At 48.2% G+C, this 22,135-nt stretch overlaps 3 protein-coding genes across 7 annotated transcripts in view; 1 reads left to right on the forward strand and 2 right to left on the reverse strand.

Annotated features, from left to right (window-relative positions):
- Positions 1 to 1,890, reverse strand: part of GTPBP1 (GTP binding protein 1) — a 29,116-nt gene extending 27,226 nt beyond the window's left edge. The window contains exon 1 of the mRNA XM_059681532.1: positions 1,408 to 1,890. The gene's annotated coding sequence lies outside the window, so the exon portion shown is untranslated. The remainder of the gene's footprint in view (positions 1 to 1,407) is intronic.
- Positions 1,891 to 1,978: 88 nt separating this feature from the next.
- On the forward strand, positions 1,979 to 15,909 carry JOSD1 (Josephin domain containing 1). 5 transcript variants are annotated; one of them, XM_059681536.1, is made up of 6 exons: positions 1,979 to 2,118; positions 2,483 to 3,309; positions 11,559 to 11,648; positions 12,796 to 12,924; positions 13,033 to 13,227; positions 13,835 to 15,909. In XM_059681536.1, the coding sequence occupies exons 2-6, from the start codon at positions 3,125 to 3,127 to the stop codon at positions 13,932 to 13,934; spliced, it is 699 nt and encodes a 232-aa protein (XP_059537519.1). In that variant the 5' UTR covers positions 1,979 to 2,118; positions 2,483 to 3,124; the 3' UTR covers positions 13,935 to 15,909. The 5 variants fall into 5 exon arrangements, with proteins under 5 accessions (XP_059537519.1, XP_059537518.1, XP_059537521.1 ...); XM_059681535.1 differs by having other exon boundaries at positions 2,030 to 2,181; XM_059681534.1 differs by lacking the exon at positions 1,979 to 2,118 and having other exon boundaries at positions 2,262 to 3,309.
- A 198-nt stretch (positions 15,910 to 16,107) lies between these two features.
- On the reverse strand, positions 16,108 to 18,058 carry TOMM22 (translocase of outer mitochondrial membrane 22). Its single transcript, XM_059681539.1, has 4 exons — positions 17,899 to 18,058; positions 17,517 to 17,635; positions 16,958 to 17,075; positions 16,108 to 16,770 (listed from the first exon to the last, which is right to left on the reverse strand). The coding sequence occupies exons 1-4, from the start codon at positions 18,013 to 18,015 to the stop codon at positions 16,696 to 16,698; spliced, it is 429 nt and encodes a 142-aa protein (XP_059537522.1). The 5' UTR covers positions 18,016 to 18,058; the 3' UTR covers positions 16,108 to 16,695.
- Positions 18,059 to 22,135: the final 4,077 nt, after the last annotated feature.

Below are 22,135 nucleotides of genomic sequence, written 5' to 3' on the forward strand. Positions count from 1 at the left end.
CAACAAAGTTTTAGTATCTTGAATTCCTGTTTCAAAAATCTGAAAAGCTTGATGAAACTAGGGAGTAGGCCACTGGTCCCAGGTAGCAAGCAAGAAAGTAGCCGCTTGAGAGGTAACATGTCCAAGATTTAGGGTTTGGAACACAGGATTTAGTGAACAAAAAGGCAGGGTTCAAAGTGGCTTGCAGTTTCCGGGATCCAACCGAAAGGAAAGTGGCCACCTCGTCTTGTTCCTGTTTTCAAGTCTTATGTGTACAAACACAGCTGGGAACCCTGGACAAGAAGTCACCCACCTCCCGATGTCTTGGTACTAGTTCTTCAAAGGTGTTTTTTCCTTTGTGATTGGCTAAATTATTCACCACTACCCTATATATTTCTCTATGAGGTAGTTACAAATAAAATATGATTTGTCAGGAAAGCAAAATATCAAGGCATTGTACTTTAGGATAATAATTGCTATTTAATGTTTTACTAATAAACTGGCTTGTCCAGAAAGAGTTCAAGTTCAGAATGTGCTGGCACATGATGGGATACTAGAAATCACGCTCTTGCCCGGCAGGTGTGGCTCAGTGGTTGGACCAAGAGGTCACCCTTTGATTCCCAGTCAGGACACAGGCATGAGTTTCGGGCTGAGCCCCAGTAGGGGGCGGGCAGGAGGCAGCCGATCAAGATCAATGATTCTCATCATTGACGTTTCCTATCTCTCTCCCCTTCTCCCTTCCTCTTTCTGAAATCAATGGAATTTTTTTTTAAGCATGCTCTTCTCGTCATAGGACTCTGTCCTATTCGCAGAGTAGATGTTTCTTAAATAGTGAAGTTCAAAGTCACATTTTTATGAAGGGAATTCCCTACCCATCTTTACATCCTTTTCCTAAAGACAGGTTAGATAGAGCCTGCGTTCCCATTTGGATCCACTACTTACTAGCTATGTGGCCTAGAGCAAGTGAATTAACCTGAGCGTCAGTTCTCGCCTCTAAAAAGAAAAAAAAAAAAAAAAACCTACCTCACAGAATAGTCAGCGGAAAACAAGGTTATATTTGTGAAGCACCTAGAACAGTGCTGGCAAGCCTCGATAACTAATCTTAGGTAAATATATCTGTAACCCTTAGCAGGCTTACAAATTACAAACATTTAAGGTAATCCAAAAGTTGCCTGGAGGACTCCCAACCCCGTCGTGGGCCCTCGAACGTGCTCAGTGATAACTGGTGGGTGTAATGGTGTTGGGTGCTGTCGAAGCAGGTAGAAGAAGTGACGGAATTGTAAGCGTGATCTCTTATTGTTTTTCCAATTTCCTGAACAAAATTCCAAAAGGGGGGCAGCTCAGGTGCACAGTGAGTATGTGGTGATGCCTGCCTTCCGCATGCCCTCGGGGCAGCCGAGGGGGGAATCCACGCGGGACTGCGTTTACCTGCCGGCGCACAATGCGCTGGACGGGCCTCAGGAAGCCCAGGGGAGCTCCGAGGCCGCCGCCGGGAGGACGAGACCGTGGCTGAGCGCAGTGAACCGAATAGGACACCGAGGGCCGCGGATCGCACTCTCCCCTCCGCTCGAAGCGGGACAGCCTCGGCGCTCCCGGGAGTGCGGCGCGGTCGGGCCCCTCCCGGAGAGAATCGGCGCCCGAGCGCCGTGACGGTGCTTTGCAATCCCCCGGCGAACCGCTCGCTGGACCAACACAGAGCGGTCAGCGCGGGAGGAGCTGGGCCGGGGCGGCGGGAGCGCTCCGCCCCAGGGCTCAGGCCCTAAGCCAACCCGGCCCGGCGAGAGGGGCGGGTGGGGAGGCCGCCAAGGGCCGCCGCGGGCTGGGTCACCGCCCGGGACGGCGCCGACGCCCGGGGGAGGGGCGGGCCCGGGCGCGGCGGGCGCGGAGGCGGGACTCCCGCAGTCGCCCCGCCCAGCGAGCCCAGGGAGGCCCGGAGCGGAGAAACCCCGCGCCGACCAGCTCTCCCAACGCTACGGGAGCCCGCCAGCCGGCGCGCGAGGCCGCGGCCCCCACCGCTGCGCCGTGACGTCAGGCTGCCCTCGACGTGACGCCGCGGCCGGGCGGGCGGGGCGGGGCCGCGCGGCGCGGGAGGGCGTTTCCGGAGCACGCGCTGGGCGTGGGCGCTGACGTTGGGCTCAGGTGCGCGCGCTCCGGAGCGCGGCCCAGGGGGCGGCCCGCAGTGCCAGGGGGCGGCCGGCTGTGGTGAGGGGGGGCCCGCGGCGCGGACGCGAGTGGGCGCGGGGGCCGGGGTGTGGGGGGGTGCGGGAGGGCCCCGCGGCTGGCACTCACGTGACCGGCGGGGAGGTCTGGGTGGGGGCGGCGAGACGGGTGGGCCCCCGAGGGTGAGGAGAATGGTGGGGCTCCACCCCTCGCGGGTCGGCCCGTCCCGGCGCCGGACCTTCCCTCGGGCCGGGGCCGGACCCGCCGCGCCACCTCCCGGCCCGCCTGGTCCTCCGCGGGGCCCGTGCGACCGCCGCAGCTGACCGGGTTGTCTCCCCCGCAGGGCCGCGCGAGAAGGTGAGAGTCCGCGCTTCCGAGGGAGCCGCGCCCGCCTCGGCTCGCGCCCCGCGGGGCCCACCGCACCCGCGGGCATGGAGAGGCGCCTCGGAGGCCCCGGCGCTGCCCGCCCTCCCACGCCGGCCGGCCCTCGCTAGCTCGGATTTTGCGTTTTATACGCCACCTGGGCCTTGCCTCCCGAGTCAGTGGCGCTGTGGCCCGGAAGAAATGGAAGAGAAGGAGCGGTGTGACCGGGTCCGCCCCGTCTTCCTGCGCTGAGGCCCGGCTGGCTCGTACAAAGGAAAACACAGCAAGAAAACCGTGGGGGTTTTTCCCGAGGGGGGCGGGTGGGGAGGGCGGGGGAAGGGAGCAAGGCCTTAGGTTTTTCTATGGTTGTTTTTTTTTTTTTTTTTAAATTCTGCACTTTGACGTTAGTGGTGGAAAACACTAATTCAGAAGTTACTTTTCTATCGAGAAGAGGTGGGCTGTTTTTCCTGGTGATTCCCGTCCTTTCTCCCCGTGACAAAGCATAAATCATGGGCACCGGAAACTAAGGTGGACCTCAGGAATCCGGACAGACTGCGAAGCGCGCCCTCTTCCTCGGGGGGAGGGGTGTTTTCAGCCCTCTCCGGAGCCCACGGCGGAAACCATGAGCTGCGTGCCATGGCGGGGAGACAAGGCCAAGTCCGAGTCCCCGGAGCCGCCCCAGGCCGCGCCCCCCCGGATCTACCACGAGAAGCAGCGCCGCGAGCTCTGCGCCCTGCACGCGCTCAACAACGTCTTCCAGGACAGCGGCGCCTTCAGCCGGGAGACGCTGCAGGAGATTTTCCAGAGGTAGGGCCGCTGCGTGGTGTCTGGGGACTCTTTGCTCTGTCTGCGGGTGGAGCGACGTCTCGTCGCCTTACGCCTTCCACCCAAAAGTACCGTCAGCGAGATCCTGTTAACGGGGATAAGTGAGGGACACGGGATGGGGGAGAGAGCCGCTCCTTTTCGTTGCACTGACGGGCCAGGCGCGGTGCTGAGAGCATCCGCAAGGCCGTGGGACACACGCTGTTATTTCCCTGTCGTAGATGAAGGCAGGGCCCAGAGAAGCGCGGTGATTTGCCCGGGTAACAAACGCAGCCAGAGGTGGAGCCAAGTTTGAGTTCAGGTGTGTGCCTGCGCCGGTGACCGCTGTGCTATCTGATGACTTTACAGCCTAGAAGGGGCCCTGTCCTCGGAGAGGGGATGTTGTGGTTCTCCAGAAAGGTGTCTGTGAACGAGGAGGTCAGTTCGATTCCTGGTCAGGGCACATGCCTGGGTTGTGGGCTCGATCCCCAGTGGGGGGCATGTAGGAGGCAACCGGTGAATGATTTTCTCTCATCATTGATGTTTCTATCTCTCGCTCCCTCTTCCTCTCTGAACTCAATAAATATCTTTTTAAAAAGGAAAGAAAGGTGTATACACGGCGCTCAGCCTTTCTTTGAGACCATGTGCTAGCCTTTGTGCTTTTCACATACTGTTTTGTGCTGCCCTCCCCACAGTGGTCTCCTGTTTCCGTTTTACTGGTGGAGAAACAGGCAGAAAGGTCAGGTAATTTGTCCAAATAGTTTCTAAGCAGCAAAGCTGTGATGTGAAGCTGACTCTTGATCCCCTCCCTTTTTTACTTCATTCTAGATACCCTTTCTTACTGATGCTATCTGACAGGTTGATAGAAGTTCCGCTTTTCCCTCTCTGCTGTGATGTTCTGAAATTCTTTTACCAAAGGGTTTGAGAATTTGTTCCTGCAGAAGGAATTCTCTTCAGGAAATGGGGCCCTGGCAGGTGAGATAATACATCTCAGATCATCAGATCATGTCAGCACGTCTGCAGCCCACAGCAGTGAGCCTGTCTGATTCCTCCAGCCAGAAAGTGTTAAGGCCTACTGGCTCTCAGTGCAGATAAAGGGGAATAATTCTTTAACAGTGCATATTGGCAGTTTCAGAAGACCCTTTTCTCCCTACACTCAGAGATAAAATTCTTGCGCCATAAGGGCCTGTATTACAACTGGAAACAATCTATTTTGGGGTGAAAGTCCATCGGTGTAGACTTTTTTTTTGTAGTATAGCAAAGGTGGAGATTTATTGAAGAACAAGTACAGACTCCCCCAAGGGGAGAGGGAAAGAGTCCCACAGAGTGGACTCCCACGCAGGGAGGGGGAAAGGGTCCCCACATAGGTGTAGACTTTTTACCCTGAAAGAACCATAGACCTCTCTTAAAGGAATGTTAATCCCAGGGTGTTGACAAAATTATAGTGAGAGTAAATTGTTTTCCTCTGCCAATAATAACCATAGTTATGCCTTAGCGGTGCAAATGTGTCATTTGCGTTATGGCCACTACCTGGCAAATAGAATTACCTCTCTTCAGGAATCGGGCCCTGGCAAGTGAGCTAATTTGTCTCAGATCATCAAGTCATGAAACTGAAAAGAGTAAAAAGGAGGCCAATCCATTACACTGCTTCTTTTCACCAGCCATTCATATTTTCTTAATTCATATTTTTTAATTGGATATTTGCGAATTATTTTCTAACCTAAATCTTGGGAGAAGGAAAGGACTCACAGTGAGTAGTTGAATGTGCTTTGTACAGTACTTGGTAATATGTAGCAATCTTTGTTTGTTATCCTCACCATTAATTTTTTTTTTAGAGAGTGGAAGGGAGGGAGTGAGACAGAGAATGAGAAACATCAATGTGAGAAAGATACATCAATTAGCTGCCTCCCACATGCACCCCAGGTCAGGGCCGGTGGTCCAGCATGCAACTGAGGTACATGCCCTTGCCTGGAATCGAACCTGGGACCCTTCAGTCCTCCGGCAGAGGCTCTGTCCACTGAGCCAGACCGGCTAGGGCAATATGTAGCAATCTTGCAACAACCTTATTATATTGATCCAAGGATTCAGTTTAAGCAATCTGCCCAGTTTCACTCACTAGTAAATTTCAACAGTCAAGATTCTGTGTGTTCATTCAAAAGTTTTTCACTTCTTTAAATTTGGCCCCGATCTGAAATGATGACAATCACTAACACAGATGAACGCTCACTCTGTGCAAAGCACTGTTTCCTTGTGTTGAGTCATTCCTCACATTGATTTTAAAAGATAGATTCTGTTATTTCCCATTTTTTCAGATGAGAAAATCATGGCACAGAGCTATTTAAAAAAACAAAAACATTTTATTGATTTTTTTACAGAGAGGAAGGAAGAGGGATAGAGAGTTAGAAACATCGATGAGAGAGACACATCGATCAGCTGCCTCCTGCACACCCCCTACTGGGGATGTGCCCGCAACCAAGGCACCTACCCTTGACCAGAATCGAACCCGGGACCCTTCAGTCCCCAGGCCGACGCTCTATCCACTGAGCCAAACCGATCAGGGCAGCACAGAGCTATTAATGGCAAGATTTGGACCCAAGCTTTGTAACTGCTGGGCCTCCTAACTGCTCTGTTGCTCCCTGAGTATTGGAACGGAATGTCAGAACAATTATATCATCAGTAGCTGTTCACTCTGCTAGTAAGTTGGGTCTGGGTCTAAAGATGTGGACTATGATTATAAACTGTAAATAATAGTGGGGCTCTTTTAGCTGTTTTCCCTGAATGAAAGAATGCTAAATACTTGCTAAACATTAACGTGGAACCAGAGTTCTATTCCTGGCTTTAAAGGAATGGAACTTGCTTTTAGCAAATTGTACTACACTCCCCACTTCCCTAGCAGCACAATGTAAAGATCCACCTTAAAGTAATAGCAACTCTGTACACAAAGAGAATATACTCTGTCCCCACTCCAAGAATTCTATATAGACTATTTTGTATGGAAAGGTTCTGTGTGGATGAATAGAAACCAAAAAAAAAAAGGGGGGGGGCATGAAAGGGATTCGAGGAAAAAGCAAAGGAGAAAGAGGTGAGAGAGAAAAAATTGAATTTTTTAAATAAACATTTACTGGCTGCCTGCAGTGTGCCAGGCACTGCTGGGCACTGTAGAGAAAACAAGTTGAATGTACAAGTTGAATGTAGCCGCTGAGAGGTACATCTCGGAGATACACATTGGCCAGGCCTTGAGAACACACTCAGATTAGAAGCATGGAATTTCGAACAATCTAAAAGAAAAGATGATCTATTTGGGTCCTAACAGAAAGAACAGTAAAGTTGACAGGTTTTACTAGATAATTTTAAATTCCCAGATCTAAAGTTCTTTGCTTTTGTGAAGATGTGACTAATGAATAGTAGAAATGAGAAAAAATTTCATGAATGCCATTTGTTGAGAAGGAAGTTCTTCGTAGCAGTTGAATTTTAGCCAGATAAAGGAGAAATACAAAAGCAGGGTGGAGTTTCAGTACAGTTGTGCCTATGAAGTGACTCATGTTTGGAATAAAAATGAATAGGAACTTAGAAAGAACTAAGCTAATGACTTGGTAGCAACATGGGGACGAGGAAGAAAGGAGTCAGAGGTGTGGCAGGCTGGGTCCAAGATTTGGAGATAGTGGTAGTCTACAGTGATAGCAAAAAAGGGCACGAAAAGGGTCAGTTTTCAACATGTGAAATTAGAGAAAAGATAGAAATAATATTCATGTGGATATTTGATCTCATTTTATCATGTACATCTATGCTTTGAAAAGAAAGGACTTAGAAGTTAAATAAGGCAGCAGCTTTGCAAGGTTATTTTGAAAATCCTCAGGTCTCAAACATTTTCACTAGATTCATCTCAGTTTTTCAATGATCAAATGTTCTTGCAGCTAAGTATGTGTTTCCCTCTCAAAATAGCTGCTAAAATCTAAATAGATGAAAATTAGCTTGGTACTAGGGAAAAAAATCCAATGCAACCTGGAAAAAACAAAGATTGTAGATAATGATGAGCAACCGGCATTCCCTACCATAGAGGGGAAGTCCTCCTGCCTTCCTATTAAATGGTCCCTGAGCCATTTAATAGGAAGGAGCCACATATAAAGGTTTGGTGGTTGTGCCCTGGCTGCTGTGGCTCGGTTGGTTAGAGTTTTGTCTCATACACCAAAGGTGGGGGTGCATGCAGGAGGCAATTGATGTTTCTCTCTTTCTCCCTCCCTTTCTCTAAGATCAATTTTTTAAAAAGTAAAGGTATGGTGGTTGTAAATTGAGGAAAGATGTTAAGTGTTAACCCCTAGAGATTTGAATTATCTCATCCAAGGGCCAAACATCATCACCATCACCGTCATGGCCAACATCTACTACAGAGTACTTCTGTGATCTGTACTTTACACTTAATAATTTAAAGACATCAGGAAGTCATATTTTCTAATGTCACATCTCTTCAGCCCTGATAAAAAGGAAAATAATAATTATGGGAGAAAAGGAATATGAATGAATGTCTCCACATCTACTTTTCTTTAAAATCTGAACTCATCAGCATAGCCAGACACAGTGACAACCACGAGAGGATCTGGAACTTACCTGAGGTGTGAGACCTGGACTAGAGCCTATCTTCTCACTTGTAGATCACTTCAGATCTAACAACCTCTTGGCTGACAACAGTGAGAAACCTGCTCTGTGGCCCAGAATTTCTAATGAAATTAAAGAAAGGCTGTCCTGAACAAGAATTTACCAGGGAGTCTCAAGAAAACAATCGATTGAAACAGAACAGGATCTTAAGGAATTCAGTGGGGCCAGTGTATCGAAATATCCAGGGGGCTGTTCAGTGTAGCCTTAGTTCTGTTCAGAGTTAGGAAGTTGAATCCTACCTACCTCTGCCCCTCACTAGCTGTACATGACTGAGCAAATCATTGTAACCTCTTTGTACGTAGTTTTCTTATTTACACTATGGGATTAATCTCTATTTCAAGATTGTTGGAAGGATTAAGTGATAAAGCTTATAAAAGTAGCTAACACAACTATTAACATAAAAGCAAGTGCTAGTGTCGTAGGTAAACTGGGTAGGCCCCACTTGTTCAAATAACCACTCTGGGAACGAGATGGAAGCCATCCTCGGCATTTCCTGTATTGATCAGTTTGACCAACACATGTTTACTCAATTGCCAGTGCCTAGCTGTGAGGGACACAGAGTAGAAGAGCCATTTCCTTCAGGAATTTACTATTTGTTTGCACATTTATGAAAAAAAACTGCATTCTTCAGTGGTCCTCTAAGATAGGAATCATTCCCATTTTTACAGATAAGCTAATAGGCATGGAGATTAAATCTCACAATTGGCATTGATGCTGCATGGAAGTTCCTCCCAATCTCCCTCCTTTTCTATTACAAAGGAGCCAGGAAAGATTCCATGGAGGAGACAGGATGCGAGGATGAGCCTAAAGGATTTGACTTGGAACAGAAAGTAGGATGAAAGAGGAGAGGCCAGAAATAACGTTTATGTGGTCAAACATGTCCTCAAGACTCAAGGTGAAAACTAGCACATTAGGGGTTCAAGAAAACTTGGAGGAAACCTGTTTTCTTGTTTCATTCAGCCATTGTATCAAATGTTTTCTGTGGTCCTCTGGGAACACACTTGGGAAAGCTCAGCTCTGAGGTTTGAGCCTGGCAGGGACTTAGGTGGTGAAAGAGGAGGAAGACTCAGCAGTTTCTTTGTTGAAGTCTCCCTGCATCCACTGGCTAGAGACCACTGAAAGGATGAGAAGCTATTGAAAAACTGGTGAAAGGAAAGGAACTGGATCTCTCTTGAGCTGGGCTTTTTTTATATGCTTTTGCATTTAATCCAAGTGCCCAAGAACCCACCTAGAGCCTTTGTCCTATTAAGCTACATTTCAAGCCCTGGCCCCAGGGGCTCAGCTGGCCTTTCCTGCCGCCACCACCACTCTGTGCTTGGGTCCTTGCTATAAGACAGGCACAACTGCCCAGTTGGTGTGACTCAGGGTTAAGCATCAACCTTTGAACCAGGAGGTCATGGTTCGATTCCTAGTCAGGGCACATGTCCAGGTTGCAGGTTCAATCCCCAGTGTGAGGCATGCAGGAGGCAGCCAGTCAATGATTGTCATCATTGATGTTTCTATCTCTCCTTGTCCTTTCTCTCTCTGAAATAAATAAAGACATATTTAAAAAAAAAAAAAAAACAGGCACACGTTGGATTCCAACAAATCTGAGTTTGAATCCTCATTCAAACTTGAAAGATAAGTGATCAGGGATTAGTCATTCAAACTTTAGTTTTTGTTGTTTTGTTTTTTAGTTTTTTAAACCTATAAAATGTAAATAATTCATAGCCTTATGGGCTTATTGTGAGGATTAAATTAGATACATATGAAAGCATGTCATGGGCTTGGCACAGAAGTTTCCAATAAATGGTCGTAATTACAGAGAAAAATTTTGGTTGCAGAGTGGAATGTAATGTCTTCAGGTACCCTTTTGCTAGTTCTGGAGACAAGCACATAAGCTCTTTTCATTTTAAGGGTCCACTGCTATTTTTAGGGAAAGAGATAAAATAAATACAGAGAACATTTCGACAACACTCCTTAAGCACTCTTTGAGCCCTGGTGATGTAACATGCACAGGATAGAGAAGGCTGCTGCGCCCCCTGCTGTCATTGTAGTGTGGGAAAACAGACAATCAGAAGATATGTCCAGTAATAACAAGGGCTGTAATTAAAGCAGGTAGATACAATAGGAAGCGACTGGGAGAAACCTAAGCTTGGACTGTCAAAAAAGGCATCTAAGGCAGTAATACTTGAGACCCAAATAACGAGCCGACCAAGTGATGATCTAGGGCAGTGGTTCTCAACCTTCCTAATGCCACGACACTTTAATACAGTTCCTCATGTTGTGGTGACCCCCAACCGTAAAATTATTTTCGTTGCTACTTCATAACTAATTTTGCTACTGTTATGACTCGTAATGTAAATATCTGATATGCAGGATGTATTTTCATTGTTACAAATTGAACATAATTAAAGCATAGTGATTAATCACAAAAACAATACGTAATTATGTATATATGTGTTTTCCGATGATCTTAGGCAACCCCTGTGAAAGGGTTGTTCGATCCCCAAAGGGGTCGCGACCCACAGGCTGAGAACCGCTGATCTAGGGGAAGAGTATTCCAGATAGTGGCAGCCATTGAGTACAAAGCCCCTCGGTGAGAAAGCTGGTGTGCTCAAGTAGCAGAGGTCTGTGTGGTAAGAGGTACAATGAGGTCAGCAGGAACCCAGGGCCTTGCAGGCCAGAGGAAGTAGTGTAGGTTGTCTTTAAGTGTTTGGGGACCCATTAGAGGGTTTAAGCAGTGGCAGGAATATGTTTTATGCTGAAAAAAATGATCTGGTATGTTTGCTGTATATAGAGAAGTTTTTTACTCTTTTTTAAAAATTTAAATTATTTATTGTATAAAGTATTACATATGTCTCCTTTATCCCCCATTGACCTCTTCCCTGCTGTTCTCACCCCCCAGCACATGCCCTCACCCTCCTACTGTCTGTGTCCATGGGTTATGCTTATTTGCATGCATCCAAGTCCTTTGGTTGATCTCTTACCCTTCCCCCTCCCCTGCCTTCTCTGAGGTTAGATCAGCGGTTCTCAACCTGTGGGTCGCGACCCCTTTAGGGGTTGAACGACCCTTTCACAGGGGTTGCCTAAGATCATCGGAAAACACATATATACATAATTACGTATTGTTTTTGTGATTAATCACTATGCTTTAATTATGTTCAATTTGTAACAATGAAAATACATCCTGCATATCAGATATTTACATTACGAGTCATAACAGTAGCAAAATTAGTTATGAAGTAGCAACGAAAATAATTTTACGGTTGGGGGTCACCACAACATGAGGAACTGTATTAAAGTGTCGCGGCTTTAGGAAGGTTGTGAACCACTGCGTTAGATGATCTGTTCGATGCTTCTATGTCTGATTCTATTTTTGTTCATCAAGTTTTTTACTTTTTATAAGATTTTTTAAGTTTTTAGAATTGACTTAAAGTCTCCATTCTCTTTTGGAGATGGCATTTAGCAGCTCCTATCTCTGCTTTTTGTTGCTGTTGTTAATCCTCACCTGAGGATATTTTTCCCCTTGATTTTTAGAGAGTGGAAGGGAGGAAGGGGAGTGGGGGAGAAAGAGAAGGAGAAACATCAGTGTGAGAGACACATTGTTTGGTTGCTTCCAGCACTCGCCCTGATAGCCCCAGGATCGAACCTGCAAACCGGGTATATGCCCTTGACCAGGAATCGAACCCAAGACTCTTCAGGCCAACGCTGTAAGCACTGAGCACCACTGACCAGGGTGACAGCTCCACATTTATTCCACACTTCCCTTCCTCCACACGTGCTGCCCTTTCCTTCAAGATGGCCTTTCCTCGGGTCCTGGCCTGACAAGCCTATGAAACAAAGTAATAGGACTGGAAATGCCTTCAGAACTGACCTTGCCTTGATGGGAAGGAGTGGCTAAGAGGCCTGGCCAGAAATGTCTTTCAGCTGGGTGAGCAAACCAGACTGCAGTTTTGTTTGGCACAAAAATTTCTTTCAATTGATTCTTTGTGTGTTAATTTTTAAAAATCCTTAAGTATTTGACACATACACATGTGTATTTGGAATGCTTTACATGGGTCATGCATGCAGTTTCATTTAGGCCTTCCTCCATATTGCTTTATACCTGGCCCCAATTCATACATTTATGTTACCTGCCTGGGCTCCTGTAGGCCTGAGTATTAAATGATTAATGATTATCAAGTGTGTAAGCTTTAAATGGAAAGCATGTAAATATAAAAAAACAGTAACAAATACTACCCATGCAAATGAAAATATCAAATACTATTTTCCATTGGCTTATATCAGGGCAGAGAAATCAGCAAGGAAAAGGCGGCAGAAATGGGTAGGCTGGGGATAAATGAGACGCCTTCATGGAACACTTTGTGTCCATTGACACACTTTCTAAATGACAGGCAAAGAGGCTCCATCACTGCTGAATTATTATTATTACTATTATCATTATATTTTTGTTGATTCCAGAGAGGGGGAGAGAGAGAGAGAGTTAAAAACATTAGTGATGAGAGAGAATCATTGATCGGCCGCCTCCTGTACGCCCTCCACCAGGTATGGAGCCCAGCAACCCCGGGCATGTGTCCTGACCGGAAATCAAACGGTGACCTCCAGGTTTATAGGTTGACACTCAACCACTGAGCCACACCAGCCAGTCGTGAATTATTATTTTACATTAAAAAAGAAGTAATCCTTGGACAGTAAGAGCCCAGACTGCAGAATACTTGGTTGGAAGCTTGGTTAGTTTACTTGAATGGGGTAAACAAACTTCTGGGGGACAGTGGCCTAAAGTGCTGTCTCTGGTAGTGCAGGCTCAGGAGGCCTTCAGCAGATCAACAAGTCTCAGTCCTCCTTTCACATCTGTAGGTTGTCTCCAAACACCATGGTGACCCCCCACAAGAAGAGCATGCTGGGAAATGGGAACTACGATGTGAACGTCATTATGGCAGCACTTCAGACCAAAGGCTATGAAGCTGTTTGGTGGGACAAGCGCAGGTAACCTGAACCAGGCTTGACTTGAGGACTGGCACGCAGGGGCTGCGTGGGGAGGTAGGAGGCCAGCTGTGTGACAGCCAGGGGCCTGACACCGTTCCTCCTCCGCAGGGATGTCAGTGCTATTGCTCTCACTCATGTCCTGGGCTTCATCATGAATCTGCCCTCCAGCCTGAGCTGGGGTCCACTGAAGTTGCCTCTCAAAAGGCAGCACTGGATCTGTGTTCGAGAGGTGGGCGGTGCCTACTACAACCTGGACTCCAAGCTGAAGACGCCCGAGTGGATTGGAGGCGAGAGCGAGCTCAGGTGCCGTGGTGGCTGTTGTGCTGGGTGGGCTCCTAGAGCTCCTCTCTCATTATTTGGCAAAGGACCTGAAATCCCTGGCTGCTTGGACCTCTCCCTGCCTCACTTAGACTCATAGGGTCTCAGATTTGAAAGACCTGAATCTCTGATAGTCCATGAAGCTCCAGCTCCTGGGACACTGATCTTCTGGTCTGGCAGGACTGGCCTTGTCATTTTATCTACACTTGACTGTGACAGTATAGCTGCCAGTTCAGAGGAAGGAAGACATTCAGGGCAGAGAGGACTAAACGTCCCAAAGAAGAACGCGCCCCCCCCCCCCCCCACCGCGCACACACACACACAATTAGAAGTCCTTTCAGCTGGCTGTTTGTCACAGAGCTAGCTACTTTAAGCAATAATAGGAGCAGAAATTCATATTGGAAATCTTAACTAGACAGATTGAGGGGTAACCAAAAGTGGAACCCACCAGAGCAGATCACCATGGGAGTGTTTTTTAGGATTGTCAAGGGTATAAATTGATGAGGTTACTGGTGAACATATGGCCCCAAGACTGGAATTTGCCATTTTAACAGCATCTCATTCTCTCTTTCATGCATTTTTCCCCCAACAGGAAATTTCTAAAACATCATTTGCGAGGAAAGAACTGTGAACTCCTGCTGGTGGTACCAGAAGAGGTGGAGGCCGGTCAGAGTTGGAGGGCTGATATGTAACAGTTCTGCCACGCTTCCCTCACCTCGACCCCTAAATCCTCCACGATGTGCTGTGCCCTACACATTGGGTCTGCCCTTGCCACCTCCCCAGACATCTCATCGGGTTTTTCCCTCAGATTTGACTGTGCAGTAGGCCAGAGGTGTGAAATGTTACAAGAACCAACCAACGTTACTCATTCCTGGGAAAGGAAGGAAGGTAGGAACTCGGTGCTTAGGGCAAGCAATGGAAGACCCTTGTTTTATTTGAAGAGACAAGGAAAAAAGGGGGGGGGGGTGTCCCCTAGCTTATTTTTCCCTTTCCTCTGAGGACTTGACAGAGGCTCTGCTGGAGTTCCCTGCTGCTCTGACTTACCTGGAGATGCTGCCCCCATTTCCCCTTTCCTGGCAACTAGTGGGTCTGAAGACACAGGACATGCAAAGCTCGTGTGACTGGTTTGAAGGACCCAGAGCAAAGGTCTCTCAGGAACCATCTCGAAAACCCCAGCAGCACTACATCATGCCATCTGCAACCCTCAATGCCTTCCCTTATCCTATTTTTAAGGATGGTTTATGGCTATTCTTGTCGTTTTATAATGAAAAGTTCTCTACTATTTCAGAGTGGCTGAATCCTGCAGCATTCTAGCATGACAGGGTGAGCTAGATACCTAAGAAGACATGGCCGAAACCAGGCGGGCATAGGCAACCTGTCTGCCTCATCCAGCAGTGTCCCTGCCATTTCATTAAGTTAGGAGGCTCTGGGGCACCAGATAAGCATAAGGGCAGTTTTTCCTGTTGGCCCACTCTGACCAAATCAGGAAAAAATGAGCCTGCCTTCGACATCAAATTCTACTAGTTTAAAACAGTTGGGTGAGGAAAGTATTGTGAAGAGAACAGCTAGAATCGAAGTCCTAGGCTGGGAGTCACTATAGTGAGCAGAGTCCTCAAGTTAGGTGGTTATGTGTATTATGTTAGAGGACTTGGGTCTGTCATCTTTCTATAGTTGTCTTTACAAATCAACTAAGAATTGATCCACCCCTACCTCTTTAAATAGCTGTAGGCCACTTTTCTCCTAACTTTGGAAAACATGAGAAGGAGAAGCACTGCTTGTCTCCAAAGTGGTTGTACTGCCTCAAGGCAGACGGGCAGGCAGGGATGGCCCGTCCAGGCCTTTCAGATCAACGGTCTTGGCAGGCCTCAGAGCGGCTCCACTAGCCAGACTTCTCTCCAGCAGCAAAGCCAGCCTGGGGCTTGCATGTCAAACCTGAGCAAGTGAAACAGGATGAAGCTGAGGCTCTCTCCTCCCCACTGTGACTGGAGTGCATGTTTACACCAGCACTTTTTCTGCACATTTATCTTCAATCCAACAAGGCCGTTTTTTACGCTGAGTAACAGAGGCCAAGCGGCTACTGCGTTACACTGTCTGAGCAACTGACTGCAATCTCTTGCTCCATTTTCTACATCAGACATGCTTGGCTCCACAGACAGCTCTTTATCCCTGCACAATGACATTCCAACCACCACCAGCCAGAAGTTCCAGCCAGCCTTGCTGATGGTCGTAAGCAGGAGCTTGGGTCCATTGGCACTGTCAGTGATAGATAGTAAGCCATTTCCTCAGAAGAGGAGGAAACCTCTCCAGTGTGCTCGGGCCTGTGCAAGTGGCACCTCAAAGGAGTCCCCATGTACTTGGAGTCCATGAGCCAATGGGATATGCAAAGACGCTTAAACATTTCAGGGCTGGTTTCTCTGTTCATATCCAATTCTGGTGCTTGGGAACAGGGACCCATGCTGATGCCTAAGGGCAAAAAGCCCTATTTCCTTTAAGGAAGGGAGCAGGCCTGACCCTGATGCCCATAAGGGGTGACCCTAGGCTTTTTGTTTTTCTTGCTTTTATCTTTCCCTACCCCTGTTTTTGTTGGCCTTGTGCTGGGTTTGTTTACAGAAGATGTATTTTGTTTAACCAAATATTAAAAGTGGAAAACTCCATACATAAATCTCATGTCTGCCTAAATTTTGTAATTATGTACATAAAGGGGGGAAAAAAGGTAAATGTATGATGCTGCTTTAGAAGGAATTCACTAAAATCACAAGTCATCTTTTAGAGCTATGTTATGCTTGGGGCAGTTCATGTCTTTGTCCTTCTAAAATGGTCTAAGTTTTGAGGTGCATATCCAGAAACACATGCTTGACACTTGGCTGGAATCATTTTAAATATTTAATTACAAAAGTGAGCACTGACTTTTTTTTCTTTTAGACACACAGGTCTAATGGCCAAAATGCACAGGACATGAGCTCCTGCTCTGCCCTCCACAGTACCCATCCTGTGGTTAAAACTGCTGCTGGCCCTCCCTCGTTTCCAACATACAAATTCACAGTGGCTGCTTTCACACTACAGCTGTAATGCATTTTGTATTTCATCTAGTGCATGTCAAAACAAAACCGTCGTTAATGGTCAGGGGTACATCCTTTCCAGTGGCATCAGCTCCTGCTCCACAAGCAGACACTGAGGAGACCTTCTGGTGAGGAGTGATTTAGTGAGGGGATGGCCGGAGTTGGAGTGACCATCTGCATCGATGCACTCTGTTGTCAGAGTGAGGAGAGAAGTCAGCCAGGAAAGCTTGGAGGGCACAGCTGCAAGTTGGGAGTCTCCATGAGACAACGAACGGGACATTTTCCCAACCAGATTTATTTTTTGTGCCAAAAAGAATAAGAAAAAAATCAGTTCAAACAGTATTGAATTTTCAAACTTCTCCCACCAAGACAGGTCAAATAGAGCAGTAACAATCTAGATCTTTCCAGGAAGTGAAGGTAGAGCCCCTGGCATTCCTCCTGACAGCCCTGTGTTAGGCCCTAGGAGTATCTGGAACAGAAAGGAAAGATGTAAGGCGCCACGCAGACCTGGGGATCTCATTTTTCCTCCTATGTAACCGGGGCAGACCGTCTACAAAAGCAATGCTGGCCGCACAATCAAGAACCTAAAACACATGCGCCAGCTCCCACGCTCTACCCACACACTACTGCTGGTCTACTCAGGTGTCTGAGCTCACCTGCCGCTGCTGCAGTTGCTGCTGTTGCTCCATTTGCAACTTCTCAGTCTCAAAGACAACAGGAAGAACCAGGATCATGAAGGACGTTGTCCCGATCCACAAGGCTGCCCTGGAAAACCTACAAAGGGATGGTGAGCAGGATGGGAGGCAAAGCCAGACAGCTGCACCAAGAAGGAACCCAATTCCTCACGCCGCCGATGCAATGTTTTTGATAAACATACTCTACCCAACTCTTGCACCATACTCCTACCAGAAACAGGAGGAGCAGTTCTGGGAGCTGTGTAGCTAGTGACAGCAATTTTAACGGTCTCCCGAGTTCTTACAAAGAGACCGATAGGTTCATTATCTCACAAATCTGAAACGAGCCTAACAACCATCCTACCCAACAAGAATCCCCACTTACAAGGAAATTGAGACCAAGGCTAAGGGACCAGACGTTCAAGGTCACTCCACGATCTAGGTGGCAGGCGGGCTTCCAACTCAGGTATGATCCTTCCAACGCCCGCGTTCCCTCACCGCACCCCAGGCACCCCCCGGCGTCTTTGCCCTTGTCCCTTACCTGTACATTTTTTGAGCCACAAAGAGGGAGAGATCAAAAGTGGCTCCGGCCGCGGACCGGATCCTCTCCGGAAACATCTCCGTCAGACCCCAGAGTCTCTCCGACAGGGTCTCGTCTGGCTGTGGTGGAGGAGGCCGGGGTCTTGGCCGAAGCAGCGGAAAGCCCCCCGCGCGCCGGGGCACGCCGACCGTCCCCGGAGCTAGCGCACTCCGGGCCCAGCGCGGCCCCTAACTCCGCCTCCGGGGACACGCCTCCGCTCCGACCTCTCCAGGCTCCACGACGCGCCCGTGCCCCGATCCCGCAGCACGCGGGGCCCACACCCCCGGGCGGGACGCTCCTCTGCGGACCCCCGCTCCCCGCCGCGCCCGCTGGGCCCCAGTACCTCGTCGTCGTCATCCTCTTCCAGCTCCTCCTCCGTCTTCTCCGCATCGCCTTTCGGAAGCAATTCGTCCGGGGGCAGGGGAGCACCGGGACCCGGGGCAGCGACGATGGCAGCCATGTCTGCAGGGGGGGGGGGAGGGAGGAAGGGAGGGACACCGGAACCGGAAGAGAGGAGGCGAATGTCGCGCCGAGCATAGAGCTGCCCTTCCGGGAGCTGGAATCAGGAGGGCGGGGCCACAGCGGCGCCCTCTGGCCGGCAGTCGTCATTCGCCTTCAGCCCAGTCGGACGCGGCTGAGATTCCAGGGAAATAAAACCCGGCGGTTTGCTCAAGTCTGGGTCCCTCCGCAGGAATTCTGTTCAGAGGGTTCCGCGTGGGCTCAGAAACCTGCATTTTAACAAGCTGCCCAGGGATCGCCCTCAGAGAAACTCATCTAGTTTCATTTACCTGAGTGGTGTGCTGTTTGGTAGGATAAGTTAGAGATTTGAAGGTTAATTGGTCTTTGGGGGAAACATCAAATAAACAGACCCAGGATACAAAACAAAGGCAAGAGTTATCGCTTCCGGAGCGGGCACTGTGTGTGCTGAGGTACTATTATCCTTACCTTAGAAATGAAGAAATTGAGGCACAGTACAGGGTTACTGTATTTTTGGAGGATAGATTTCTGAAAGTGGATTTGCTACCGAAAAGTATGACCATTTAAAATTTTGCTAGGTATTAGCTCATTGCCCTTGAAAGTATATAGTTTCACAATAATGAATAAAGTGTCCTTTTCCCCACACCCTCCCCAGAATTAGGTGTTTGCCATATTTTAATATGTTGCCTATATGATAGGTGAAAATCTTCTTTTTATAATGTGCCCCACAAGTTATTATATACAAGGATGCTCTGATATACATCTTTAGCCAATGGACCGTGGAATGGGAGAATCTCAGGACTGCACCATCCAAATCCTTATCTGCACTTACCCATTCGGGGGTAGGAGGGCTTGCACTTCCTCCAGATAACGGCCCTCAGTTTCATTCATCTATGGGCTGGGCAGCTCTGATTACAAAAAGTTTTCATGTCACAAAGGGTGCCTACTGGATGATTCTGTTATATAAAGTTCAAAAACAGGCAAAATCTATCAATGGTGAGAAGGATAGTGATCCCTTTGAGGAGAAGGGGTTAATACTTGGGAAGGGGCAGGAGAGTAACTTTTGGGGTGCCGCTGGTAAAGTTCTTGCCCTGGGTGGTGTTACATGGGTGTGTTCATTTTGGATAATTCATCAGGCTGTACACTTATGAATTATGTTTTTGCATGTTAACCTTTTTACTTTTTTAAGTAGGCTAGATCTACATCAAGCATGTCAAACTCGAGGTCGGCGGGGCCGCATGCCTCGTTTAGCATGTGGCCCCCCAGGCCGGGAGTTTGACATGCTTGGTCTACATCAATGCAAGGGCAGCTTGGGAACCCAGTGCCAATGGCTTTTGATTCTTTTACGGGCTCTTTATGAAATGTTGGAAGCCCAACATAGCAAAGGCAATCTTATGTGGAAGGTACAGACGTCAGGACTTCAAGTAGAAAGTCACAATGCCAATGTGAAGGAGTTTTAGGAAAACTTTAACCCATTACATTTGTTTATAGTATTCACAAGAGCAACGCATGATTTTTTAAAAATCCTCTGTTTGAGGCTAAAGAGCTCTTTCAACAATTAACAATTGCCATGGGATAAGGAGAAAAGAGAAGTCAGGCAGTGCAGAGTATTCAAAGCCTCGGGAGTAGATGAGATGAGCTAGAAAAGGCAGAATGGGAAGAGAAGACAGAGGACAGAGCCCTGTGTAATGAGACATTTAAAGGTCGCAGAGCCAGTGTGGCTCAAGGGGAGGCCATCATCCCATGCACCCAGATGTCCCTGGTTTAATTCCCAGATTCCTGGAGGAGACATATGCCCGGGTTTCAGACTCAACCTCCAGTAGGGGGCCTGCAGGAGCTGTTTCTCTCTTTTTTCTCTCTCTCTCTAAAAAAAAAAAAAAAAAAAAAAAAAAAAAATCAATAAAAAAATATTTTTTTAATATATTTTATTAATTTTTTACAGAGAGGAAGGGAGAGAGATAGAGAGTTAGAAACAACGATGAGAGAGAAACATCGATCAGCCGACTCCTGCACACTCCCCGCTGGGGATGTGCCCCCAACCAAGGTACATGCCCTTGACCGGAATCGAACCTGGGACCCTTCAGTCCGCAGGCCAACGCTCTATCCACTGAGCCAAACTGGTCAGGGCGAGAGTTTCAGTTTTACAAGATGAAAAGATTTCTGGAGATGGATAGCGATGATGGTGGCACATCATGCATGTACTTAATACCACTGAGTTGTATACATGAAAATGGTTAAGATGGTAAATTTTATGTTGTGTATTTTTCCATAATAAAATGTTTAATTAAAAGCGTAGTCATACCTATAAAGATTTTTTTAAAGGCGTGGGGAGCGGGGAGCCTCTTCCCCACACCAGGAGGTTCAAGGAGCTGCTGGAGAGGAAGGAGAACCAGGGGAGGGTGGCTGCACGGAGGGTTTGAAGGAGAATGCCCAGTGGCAGCAAAGAAGACGTGTGGACTGATGCCAGGTCACGCAACTTTGGGTACAACCAAGTGAGCGGTGATGGCCCGTGCCTGGTGCACAGGGGACTGCCTTTGGATGAAGATGGGGTGTTCTAAAACCCCACCCCTGAGCTCTTCTCATTCCCTAGCCCTCAAATCCACGATGTCCACCATCCCTGTTTCTGCCCTGTTAAATTTGAAACGGGTGAAATAGCTCTTAATTTGGATTGGTGGAGGGCCGAGATCCCTTTGAGAATCTTAGAAAAGATAGAGGTCCCCCACCCCCCACCCAATAGAAACACACACTAGCTCTAATCCGGATAGTTCTGCATATGGACCCCTTGCTATGCCTCAAACTGTAAAACTCCCTGGCTGTTGCCTCTGATCCTGCACTCACTCCCCTCCCACCAGCAGGACTCTATACCTCAGCTCTTCCGTGACAATTCTTCCCTAACCTAACACTCGGCACAGAGTCATGAAATTGTTGTAGTGATTACAAGAGATAATAAATGTCCCCTGGGTGGCACTCTTTACTCGGGTGCCCGTGAGCAGTAGATTTGGTTAATACAGGCTTTGAGGAGGAAGAATTTTAGCCAGAACCTGAAGAATGTGTCTGCCTAAAAAGGTAAGACCTTGAAAGTATATAGCATCCCCATGGGGGTGGGGGCGGGGGGGGGGAAGGTTAGAGTGGTGATATGGGTAACTTTCCCTCCCTTTCACTTAAGGGACTTTCGTCAATAGGATTATTTTTGAGAGTTTGTTTGGAGGTTCTAGCAGCGGAGAGGGTCCTCTCCTGGGGGGGGGGGTAGTCCTCTTCGACCGAGCTTCGGGAGGGACGCACATGGATCGGTGAGGGAGGAGGGGGACACCTGCCTATCCAGCCAGATCAGCCAAATCAACCCTGGCGATCAATGGGGTGACAGATGTCGCAGCCAGATCGCCCTCACATCCAGGATTATTTTTTTAAAAAAATATATTTTATTGATTTTTTACAGAGAGGAAGGGAGAGAGATAGAGAGTTAGAAACATCGATGAGAGAGAAACATCGATCAGCTGCCTCCTGCACATCTCCTACTGGGGATGTGCCCGCAACCCAGGTACATGCCCTTGACCGGAATCGAACCCGGGACCTTTCAGTCCGCAGGCCGACGCTCTATCCACTGAGCCAAACCGGTTTCGGCCCAGGATTATTTTTGACTCTGCTCACACCCCACAACCTTCAGTGGGCTCCACCTTCAGTGCGTGTCTAGAGTCTGCCCACTCACTTCCTCTCCTGCCACTTCCCTGGTCCCAGCCTTGCCCCCTGCAGTCTGTTCTCACCAGAGAAGCCAGAGGGAGCCTTTTGGAAACCAAGTTGATCACAGCATTCCCCTGTTCAAACTCACCAACGGCTTGATGATCGCTCACAAGTCCTTCCCTGCAGAGTTGTCCCACATTCAGGCTCCAGCGGTCGGGTGCCCCTGGTGGTGAGCAGGGGGACCCACATCATTGTGACAACCAAATCCGCTCTCATGACTCTCAAGGTTTAGTCCCGGCTCTATCCCTTCCAGCTGTCACCTTCTGGGATGCTCTCTACAGCTAAAAGCAGGGGATGATACGACGGACGAATTCTCGTGAGAATTAGAAATAGGTACCTGGCATCAAGGGTGCTCTTTTAATGTT

The sequence above is a fragment of the Myotis daubentonii genome, chromosome 2, assembly GCF_963259705.1.
Source record: "Myotis daubentonii chromosome 2, mMyoDau2.1, whole genome shotgun sequence".
Classification (NCBI taxonomy): domain Eukaryota; kingdom Metazoa; phylum Chordata; class Mammalia; order Chiroptera; family Vespertilionidae; genus Myotis; species Myotis daubentonii.